The sequence below is a fragment of the Kogia breviceps genome, chromosome 18, assembly GCF_026419965.1.
Source record: "Kogia breviceps isolate mKogBre1 chromosome 18, mKogBre1 haplotype 1, whole genome shotgun sequence".
Taxonomy (NCBI): Eukaryota; Metazoa; Chordata; class Mammalia; order Artiodactyla; family Physeteridae; genus Kogia; species Kogia breviceps.
The window spans coordinates 29,758,279-29,768,601 of record NC_081327.1 but is presented as its reverse complement, the minus strand read 5'-3'; the positions used below and the strand labels follow the sequence as shown (position 1 = coordinate 29,768,601).

At 59.0% G+C, this 10,323-nt stretch overlaps 1 protein-coding gene across 2 annotated transcripts; it reads right to left on the bottom strand.

Moving 5' to 3' along the window:
- Positions 1–2,969: 2,969 nt before the first annotated feature.
- IRX6 (iroquois homeobox 6) lies at positions 2,970–9,754 on the bottom strand. Of its 2 annotated transcripts, none has more exons than XM_059044783.2 (6): positions 8,369–9,754; positions 7,097–7,354; positions 6,304–6,413; positions 5,787–6,094; positions 4,400–5,002; positions 2,970–3,428 (listed from the first exon to the last, which is right to left on the bottom strand). In XM_059044783.2, the coding sequence occupies exons 1-6, from the start codon at positions 8,411–8,413 to the stop codon at positions 3,421–3,423; spliced, it is 1,332 nt and encodes a 443-aa protein (XP_058900766.1). In that variant the 5' UTR covers positions 8,414–9,754; the 3' UTR covers positions 2,970–3,420. The 2 variants fall into 2 exon arrangements, with proteins under 2 accessions (XP_058900766.1, XP_066876517.1); XM_067020416.1 differs by having other exon boundaries at positions 2,970–3,425; positions 8,369–8,788.
- Positions 9,755–10,323: the final 569 nt, after the last annotated feature.

Here is a 10,323-nt window from a genome sequence, read left to right as displayed (position 1 = left end):
CTTCTGCTTCCTCATTCGGTAGATGGACACACTAGTAAGTATAATATAATGGTCCCTGGGACCCTCGCAACATACAATGAGTCCGTGCGTTTAAAGGACATGGAATTGAGTCTGGCACGTGGTAAGGGCTCCAGAAGCTCTTATCATCATTACCAGGTTCATAGGATGTTTGAGCGAAAAGTGATCACAGAGATCATCTAGTGAGTCCAATGCCAATGTCGTGACTCCTGGAAGGAAAGGAATCAAGAAAGGAAGAAGACACGTGTTGTGGCTCCCTCGGCTCAGCTTCTTCTCTCTAGCCAGTCCCCTGATGGTTCTCCCCAGCTGAGGGAAGGAGCATGTTCGCCATCAAGGGAGTTTGGAGGGCCACTCCTACAGTCTCGCCACACCTGAGAAAGTCACCTTGCTGCCTTGACTGCCACTTACTTTGCAGGGCTCCCAGGCCAGCAGTCTGCGGGCCCCAGCAGGCTCAGCTGAGGACAGCAGGGTGCACCCTCCCTCCCCTTGCTCTGGTGTTTAATCAAAACAGTATTCAAAATATGATTCTGGGAGATTATATTGGGAGATTTGCAGGAGGCTCTCAGTGGGGGCAGAGATGGTGGGGAACAGATTGCCGCTGGGCGCCGGAGGCTGGGATAATCACAGGCTCAGACTCGCCATTCTCAGGCCTTCACCTGTACTCCTGGAGCCCACCGTCAGCTCTGGAGTGGATACTGAGCGCCGGGATGGAGAACTAGATCATCTCTGTATCTGACAGCTGGGGAAACTAAGAGAGGGGAAGGGGGCTGTCCACGGCCACGTAGCAAGGTAGTAATGGGATTGAGGTGGTCAAGCCATTTCCTGGGATTCAAGCCTATTCCTTTTGGCCCTCTGACACGCCTCTGCCTCCAGCCAACCAGGCCCAGGTGTTTGGGTTGTGGTGGGGAGAGGCTGGACTCCCCAGACAAGAGAGAGAGACAACCTCTAGAGGTCCTGCCTGATAGCTGGGCCTCCTTTCGCAAGGCTCAGGGTCCTATAAAGGCTGAATGGGTGGGGGCAGGGGGCAGGTAAACCCTCCGCCTACTACCATCCTCCACTCTGCACCCTAGTCCGAGTTCAGCCACATGGCCTCGGGCCTAGGTGGGTCCCTTCTCTCTGGCCTTCACTTTCCCATCTGGAAATCTGACTCGATGTGATGCTAAGGGCCCCTCTCCTCTCCACTCAATGGTTAGCGGGAGCCCTGCTCCCAACTGGAGGCCCGAGGAACAAGCTTCTGCAGCCTCAGCAGCCTCCCGAGGGGTTTACCTGGCCCCCTAGAAGGGGCTGGGGTCGAGAGCGCCTTGAAAGAAACCTCTAGCTAATGCGCTTTATTACAAGCGTTAATCCCGCAAAGCCGACTGGAAATAATGTTTATCTTTTCGCAGTTTAATTTCCCGGACCCTAAGCCGCAGGTCAGTGAGGGCGACTGGAGGGTCCCCGGGGAGGCTGGGGATAGGAGCAGCTGTCGCCCAGAAGCAAAACGAAAGCAGAGAGGTGGTTTCCCAATAGGAAGCCAGGGAGAGGAGCCAGAACTAAAAGGAGCCTTGAACCCTCAATGGAGAGCTGGGTCCCTCTTCACCACCGCTACTCTGTGACCTTGAGCCAGTCCCTGCCCTCCCACCTGGACTCAGTTTCCTCATCTGAGGAAGGGGTTTGTGCTTTTTTTTTTTTTTTTCGGTACGCCGGCCTCTCACTGTTGTGGCCTCTCCCGTTGCGGAGCACAGGCTCCGGACGCGCAGGCTCAGTAGTTGTGGCTCACGGGCCCAGCCGCTCCGCAGCATGTGGGATCTTCCCGTACCGGGGCACGAACCCGCGTCCCCTGCATTGGCAGGCGGACTCTCAACCACTGCGCCACCAGGGAAGCCCTGGTTTGTGCTTTTGTGATTCATTATCTCTGACTATTCTACAGAAAAGAAGGCAGGGTGTCTGTGTGGGGGAGGTGGCCTGTTCCCTTCAGTTTATTTTAACCCCCTCTTTTCCTCTCTGCAGCCTTCAAGGTTCTTAAAATCTCCTTCCATGGATGCGGATCCTTCCCGTCCCAGACTTCAGCGGCCCGTCAGCTGGCAGGGCGCTGGTCTGCAAGGCTGTCACTCAGCCACCTCGGCCGGGCTGGAGCCCAGGAGTGGAGACACAGCTCCCCGAGGATCCAGCCCCTAGGCGCACACCCCAGCTGCCCTCCCTCCTGCCTTCCCGTCCGCATCAGCTGCCCGGACCTCCCCACTAGGGCGCTGTCCCGGGTTCGCCTTCGTCTCTCCTTGTGTGCAGCGGCGAACGCACTCGCTGGCTAAAGCCGAAGCCACTGCGCCGAGGACACGAACTCAGGGCTGGCAGCGGCATCTTTAAATCCCTCATCTCCGCCCCCGCACTCCCCAGCCCTACTCCAGACGCTGCTAGCCAGGGGGACAAAGCCCCCTTCTTCGCCCGTCAGCTCCCATTGGTTGGCCTGTACCGGAAGTGTTTGCTGGCACTAGATTAAATGGAAAGAATGCCCCCTCTCGCCTCTCATCGACCCGGCAAGCTGTCACACTTGGCCGCTGGGGCAGAGGGGAGGAGCGCGGGGGTCCCAGCGGTGCGCCCAGGGACGGACAAGAGGATCCCCATCGCCCCTCCTCCCAGCAAACTTAAAACACAAGTACGAACCCGGAAACAAATGCAGCTTCCACACAAATATCCTGACGGCTCCACGCCGCCCCTTCCCTGCCCCCAGTTGCCGCCCCTCTCCTCATCTCCCAGGAATCGTCCGGGCGCCTGCCGGCTCTGCGAGTTGGCTGGGGCCGCAATTCGGTGGACTAAGCCGCAGGCGCCGTGGCCTTGACCATTCCCTTGTCAGTTTCTCTCCCAGCTCTGAAAGGGACTGAAATCTGCATCCTGTCCCCAGAACCACATTTCATCCTCCCCTCCACCCCGACCTTATCAGGCTCCCCTGGCGCAAAGAGGCCACACAGCTTGGGTTCGGTTGGATTATTTTTAAGGACACAAGGAGTGGGGAGGGGGAGAAGACCCACGTGGTCCTGAGGGGCCAGGTCAGCATTGAAGTTACAAAGTGAGGGTGATGGGAGTGAGAAGGAGAGGGAGTGGCTTCAGACCCTGCCTGAACCCAGAGGGGAGAGGGAGACTTGGATACTGAGTCCATGCACGGTGCAGACTCGCCAAGCCTTCCCACTTGACCTTCCCCCAAGGTGCCCTGCCACCTCCTCCGTGGGATCTGACAAAATGCACGTCTGCCAGCCACTCCCAGCTCTGCGTGCGAGGAGGGCTGGTAGGAGGGTTTGTGTGTGTCTGTCTCTTAGGCAAAGTGAGAGCCCCAGACCCTGGGGAGGTCTCTCAGCTTCTTAGTGTGGAGGTGAGTTCCAAAAAGTAGGGCTTATTTCCAAGATTCTTCTGCAAATCGCAGCCATTGCGCTAACCTGCTGAGAGAGGAAAGGTTGATTAAAACCCGAGGGCCACTTGGTGGTGATTCCTAGGAAATCTGAGGTCAGTGGTGTCTCATCCAAAGGGAATCAAAGGTCTAGAGGCAATCTGCTTGCCAGAGGTAGCATTTGGACCCCGTTATGTGTAAATTCAAATAACAGTGTAACCCAATTTTCTAAGCCAGTAGCTAATCCTGAGAGAAATTACTTCAAAGAGCAGAATCTGACAGTAATTGCTGGAGGCTGCCAAATGCTTCGGGAATGTCCCTTTGTGGGGTGAAATTCCCTTCCACCAAACACAGCCAGAGAACCAGCCAGGGGCAGGAGACACTGATTGGCAGTCCTGCCCTGCTGGGGGGTGAGCTCTTGGTGGGGGGCGCAGGGCTTTCCAGGGACAGCACCCACCTGAGCGACGCCCCAAGGGATTTAGTGGGGGGCCCAGAGGGCTGCAAGCTGAACTTCAGCACTGGCCTTGAACCGACTGTAGGTATCTGGCCCCTCCCCTCAGACTTCCGGGAAAGCCCTGGTACCTGCCTAGCCCTAGCAAAGTCTTGGTACGGGCACAGCAGGAGCCAGCTGGCTTCCTCTGAAGGGCGGGCAGGGGACAAGGGTGCCTGTGCCGGAGAGGGTCATGGTGGTGCCCACCTGGCACACTGGGCTGAACGTTGGAGAGATATTAGCTGTCCGTCTCTTCAATGACTTTCTAAGGGTTTTCTAGGCAAGTTACTGGCTCATTCTGAGCTTAGTACTATTATTTGGTTTTAAGATTCGGTAACTAGAACTTTTATCTCTAAGCGTCTGTTTCAAGGAATGCTGTGAGACAATCTTGCGCTAGTTCTGAACCTGGGCATGCTGGAGAGGCAGAGAGAGTGTGCAGTGGCTGGCTACCCGGGGGGTGGGTGGATGGATGTGTGTGTCGGGGCAAGGTGTCTTTTGGACAGACACTCCCAGCGCCTTTGGGGGCCCACTACCTTCTGCTCCCGACTGGTACTGGCACTGCACTGCCGGCGCCCTCCGCCGCGGGCACGGCGCACAGTCCAGAGGCAGGCCCTGTTGCGCAAACGAGGGGTTCCCAAAGGCTTTGGCTACTCGGGAAGACTCTTCGCACGCGGAGTCTCTGGGGACCGCGGGTCGCGCGCCGGGGCCTGGAGGCTGTCCGGGAATCAGATGGCACTCAGGACTTCGTGGCCTGGGCAGGTTTGGGGGTGCACCTTCGACGCCGCTGGCTGCCGCAGTGTGCGCCAGAGACCAGATGCGCGGTTTCTCGCTGCGGGGGTAGTGCATGGTCAAAGTGGGGCCTCCTGGCTCGGCCCGCAGGAAGTCGGTTTCTCCCGACCTGGGGGGCTCAGTGAACGAGAAGCGGGGCGCCGCCAGACTGCACTCCCTGCGCTCCAGCCGGCCCTCTCGAGTTGCGGCACAGTGTGCCGCCGGCAGCGACTGAGTGTCTTGATGGAGCTCAGCCAGCCTGTCCGTAGCTGTGGCCACTGCCTCCTCTTCATCCGCCTCCTCTTCCTCTTCTTCCTCCAGGTCTTCCAGGTCACTCAGCCCCCGAGCCTCCTGGCTAGCAGAAACGTCTGCGGGAAATCAGAAGCGAGTGAGAAGAGCCCCAGGCCCCACGGGGAAATCCCCGGGAGTGCCCATCCCTGAGAAGCTTTTAGCAAACGTGCTCTGCACTCCCGGCATTCTCAGTGTAATTCACCAGGATGGCCACACCGCCTCCTACATTTGCCCCCGGGCTGCGGCGCGCGGCAGGAAAAGGATTCCCGCCCCTAGACCTGCCCCCACCCTTCGGAAGACTCCTCCCCTCCGATACCCCAAGGAAATGTCCACTTTTCGCTGCCTAAGACCTCAGTTCCTCAGCCTTAAAAAAGCAAGGGAAAGTTTTTACCCAATTCCAACACCCACAGGTGGCTGGTGTGTATTATTTAATTGAGACAATATTTACTGAGTACCAACTATGCTCCAGACATCATTTAGGCATTTAGGTATCAGGAACTTAGAGAATACAGCAGTGGATAAGACACTTTCTAGGGGAGTTGACATCCCTGAGGGGGTAAGTATGGCACATAAAGTAGGCTGACGTGATTGAGAATAACTTGGGAAGCTAGCTGGCGTGGGTGGCCAGGGAAGGCTTTTCGGAGGTGGCACTTTCAAGTCGAGAAGAAGCCGGCTCTGTAGGGAATTCCAGGTGGAGGGAACCGCACAGGCAAAGGCCCTGAGGCATGCAGGGGTTGCACGTGCAAGGGTAAGCAAGGGGGTGCCTTCATAAAAGCTAGCCCACGGGGTGGTTGTGAAAATCCAATTAAACTGCTTGATGGCTGGAAACCCACGCGGGTTGGGGCAGTGAACATTCGGTACCTTTGGTGTCACCATTTAGGCAGCCCAGCAATTCCTCTGCTCCACCCTCCTCCTTCCTCTCCTCCCCGCCTTTGTTCTTGGGCGCCCACGTCATCTTGTTCTCCTTCTTGAGGCGCCGGCGCGCGTTGGCGAACCAGGTGGACACCTGGGTGAGGGTCATCTTGGTGATGATGGCCAGCATGATCTTCTCGCCCTTGGTGGGGTAGGGGTTCTTGCGGTGCTCGTTGAGCCAGGCCTTCAGCGTGCTGGTGGTCTCCCGGGTGGCGTTCTTCCTGCGCCCAGCGCCACCCAACTCCACCGATCCGTACCTGGGGGAGAACCTGGCTCACAGTTCTGGGGTGAGGAACCTGGGGCTGCAGTCAGGAGACTGTTTACATCCTGGAAGTGAGGTTCTGTCCCCATCCTAGCACACAGCACCTCCCCCCCCCCCCGCCCCGTGCTCTGTGGTTTGGTCCTACCTTGGCCAGGGAGGGGGGAAAGGACTTGCGATGCCAGCCACCAAAGCCCCACGCCTTACCGGTCATACTGGTACTGCCCCAGGCTCTGCTCATAGGGATAATAGGCTGCTGGTTGCGCCAGGCTGGGTGTAAAGTTCCCTGCAGCCTCCTTAAATTCATACTGTGGATTCTGGTGAGGGAGGAAGGAAGAATTCAGAACTACATCTGGGGAGGAAGAGGGGTGGGGAATTGCTAAGGGTGTGAACTCTGGACTCAAGTCTGGTTCCAATTGCAATACCACCACTCGCATTGGCTGTGTGATCTTGGGCACAGTTGTTGAACCCCTCTATGCCTCAGTTTCCCCTTGGTAAGATGGGATAACAATAATGCCTAGAGGTTATTGAAGAAGAATGCTTGACAGAGTTCCTGGTGCAGAATAAGCAGTAGTTATATATTAGCTGTTAAGATTACTGTTACTACTTGTCTCCCCCCGCCCCTCCCCCCTCCCACCAGCTGCGGGACTTTCTTTACTCCCATTCCAGAGCCATTCCCTGACCCTTTCTATCTCTGCGACTTTGGGTAAGGTTATTCAAGCCCCTCTGCACCTAAGTTTCCTCATGTGTACCCTGAGCCTAGTGACGACTTGTTTACCTCACGCAATTAATAGAGGTACAGATGCTTTCTAAACAGGATGGACTCCTGTAAACTGTAAAGATTTTTTTTCTTTATATACAGTCCTAACCTTTTCCTTTCCTCGGAGTTGTGCGTCCTTCCTAGATGGAGATATCACACACCGGCTTTCGCCCCTGCCGCTCCTGCCCCCAGGAGGGTAGGTTTTGACGCACAGACCCAGGCTCCACCCCAGCTACTCACCAGCGCCCCGTACAGCGTGGGCGGCTCCGGGCTGTAGGGCAGGTAGCCTGCGTAGCTCTGGGCAGCTGCAGCGGCCGAGTAGGGAGCTCCATAGATGCCCAAGGCCGCGCCCAGCTCGGGCCTCGCACTGCCCAGCAGCCGACTGTCGTAGGGTGCGAAGCAGAGCGCGGCCGCCGGGGTGGAGCCTGAGGCCACATCTGGGACCGAGCGCGGGGCGGATTCGCAGCAGGTGGCGTTGGAACTTGCAGACACCAGAAACTACGGGGGCGAGAGAGGGGGCACCGGAGGTCAGAGGCCGGCGCCTTGGGCCGGCGGGAGCCAGCGGCGGGACTGCCAGATCATTCCTTCATTCAATATAAACTAAATGGCACCTTGTGCTTGTGCTGAGCGTTCGGCTGAGGGCTGGGGACAGGAATTATCCGTAGGCGAAATTTATCCAAACTGCCTTTATAAATACTCCTAAACCTTTGCTAAAGCTGCAGAGTTCCAGGGGCTCCCGGTCATGGGAAGGTTCTAAAACCCAAATTACAGAAGCCAGCCTCGGCCAGTTCCCTCGCGAGCCCTCCCTCTCCGGAGTCACAGGATCCTACAAAGGCCGAACTTGAAGGTAGTCTTAGAGACCACGTTTCGCTCCTGCTCCCATTTTATAGATAGGGAATGAGGGCTAGAGAGAGTAGGAGGCTTATCCTAGATCACAAAGCGGGGCAGAGGTCAAGTGGGACTAGTCCTCTGGCGCTCTGCAGAGAAACTGAACAGGGGTGGGCTCTCCAGAATTTCCCCAGGAAACCCTGTCACTGTACAGTACCCACCCAGGTCTGGAAAAATCGAAGGAACCAGAAGCAGAGCGCTTGGCCCTGCCCATGGAAAGGGGAGGAAAAGAACAGAGGATAACAAACGAACAAGCCCAGAAAAACAGTGAGATGGACAGGGCTCTGGACTGGACGTCTGAGACTCTCGTGGCCACCTCGGATATCTGTACAATAAGGAGGCCTCTCCGTAAGATTCCCGAGATCCCACCCACCTCACGGAGCTCGTGGGCAGAGTGCCCAAGTTTCGGGTCCCACAATTTTCCAGCTTACACTGGGGGAGTTGAACGTTCTCAGCCAGGGATTATTGGGGCTGTCAGAGGGGTCGGTGGTACATTACCCAGGTACCTGCTCTCTCTGACTTCCCCGGGGACTCGTGGGAGAGGGGGGCGTTTAGGAGCAGGCTCCTGCACTGGGCGCTCCCTCCTTCCAGCCTGCCCCCATCCCCCAAGGGGGCGGCTCTTACCTGGGAAGCGCTGCCATAAGGGTGTCCAAAGTGCGGGAAGGACATGGTGGCTGTCCGTGACCCACCTCCCTCTTCTCTTGCGAGTTCCCGCCTCTGCCCCGCGGTTCTGCGCCTCCAGCCGTCCGCGGCCTCGGTTCCTTACACGGTTGCCGGTGCCCAGAGCCGGGTCCTCCGCCCGCTTGGCGCGACTGGAGGCAGAGCCGAAGGCAGCCCGGCTGCCGAGCCCTGCGCTCCAGAAGGCTCCCCTCCGGCCCGCGTGGTCCGGAAGACAGAAGGGCCCATGGATGGGCAGGGGAAGGGAGAGGATGCGGGTTTCCAAAAGCGCTCGGTGGCGAGGCAAGGTGAGGCGCGGCGCGGGGCCGTGCAGCTCCCGAGGTGCCCCAGTCCAAGGTGGCCAGAGGCTCAATGTGACGTCACGGTAATCCCGGGCTGCCAGGCGGGCCCCCGAGCCCTGGGGCCCCGGGCCACCAAGCCTGCCAAGCGCAGCCAGCCCGTGCGCGCGCGCGCACTCACCACACTCACACTTGTTCCGGGAGGTTTGTGCAGCTGGTGAGTCAAGTCAAAGACCCTGACCCTCTCTGTCTGGCGCAGGATCCTACCGTTTTCGTCTTAAACTCACGCGCGCGCGCACGTACAATCTCACCAAATTACCCGGGAGAAGTAGCAGAAACGCCTCCCACTGTGCCGCGCAGGCCCCGGGCGCAGCGCGCTTACCTCCTCCCCTGCGGCCCGGAGGAGGAGAGAAGCACCGGGCAGCGAGGGAGGAGAGAATACAAAAGAAGAGACAGGAGAAACTACAGGAGAAAAGTGGGGGAGAAAGGCTAGAGGGAGAAGGAGGTGGGGAGAGGAGAGAGATGAGGAGTCTAAGTGAATAGAGGCGCGGGGGGAGGGGAGGAAACAGGGGTGGGCGAAGGCTGGGCGGAGGTTGAAAGCTGGCAGGTGGAGGAGAGCAGAAGCTCGGGGGAGAAGCCTCCAGCCCGGCCCCCCCTCACTCGCCCCTCCACTGCAGGAAAGTTTGTTCGCGCCACAGGCCCCGAGCTCGTTGGGGCAGCGCTGGGCAGCGTCAGTGGATCCCACTGTTCCGGCCGTCTTTGTCCTCGGGGACCTGGCTCCCCGCCCCAGTCTCCCAGGACTCTAGCTCGATGCAGGTTCTCCATGCCCGGGGCTTTGCCAGGGCCTTGACCCCGGGGCTTCTCTGCGGCTTTCAGGCCCTCCAATAGGCCGAATAGCGCCCCCTCGAGGTCAAGGTTCAGATCCCCCCCCCTTCGGACTCCGCCAGGAAAGGCGCCAAGTCTGACCCCGGCATCTGCAGGCCACGGGCTGAAACTCCTGGACGTCTCCTCCGAAGCCGAGACTTGGCTGCTTCGTGCGCACGGCGAGCTGTGTCCACGGGGGAGCGGGGAGCCGCCGGAAGGCGCTGGGGCCGAGCTGCAGCCGCCGCGCTCCGCTGGGGGTGGCGCTGGCGAGCCGCGGTTCAGCGCGCGGGGAGGGCGGCCCATTCCCTGCGCTCCGCTGGGACGCCTGACTGGGCCTAGCGGTCTGACCACCCCCTCCATCCTAGGGGCTCTCAAAAGGGCACCGATGGGCGGATGAGCTCGTTGGTGCCTGGGAGGGGGCCGCGTCCTGCAGGCCTGGCTCCCGGGCAAGCGGCCGCCAGTTTGCAAGCACCTTAGATCCTGCAAGCACCTTAGATTGAGCCCAAGGGCTCAATCCCCAGGCCCAGAGCCTCCCCGCTGAGGGCCTCTGACCTGCGACGTCTGGGGGCGTAAAGGGGCTGCCGGCCTGGTGGTGATGGTGGGTGGCGTTTCGGGGGATGCTACCGGGATCGAATGCCTCGCCTTTCACTCACGGGGTCACCTCGCTTTACAGTTTACAAAAATGTTCCCCCAGGCCCTCTCTGCACCTCCCTGAAGGAATCGGGGCGGCGGGGTTGGTTCAAGGGCCCGGCTTTATTT

Coding starts and splice junctions, on each gene's coding strand:
- IRX6 (XM_059044783.2), bottom strand. CDS start 8,413: ATGTCCTTCCCGCACTTTGGACACCCTTATGGCAGCGCTTCCCAG. Junction 7,355..8,368: donor CTTATGGCAGCGCTTCCCAG/GTAAGAGCCGCC, acceptor TCGCCCCCGTAG/TTTCTGGTGTCTGCAAGTTC. Junction 6,414..7,096: donor CCACGCTGTACGGGGCGCTG/GTGAGTAGCTGG, acceptor CTCCCTCACCAG/AATCCACAGTATGAATTTAA.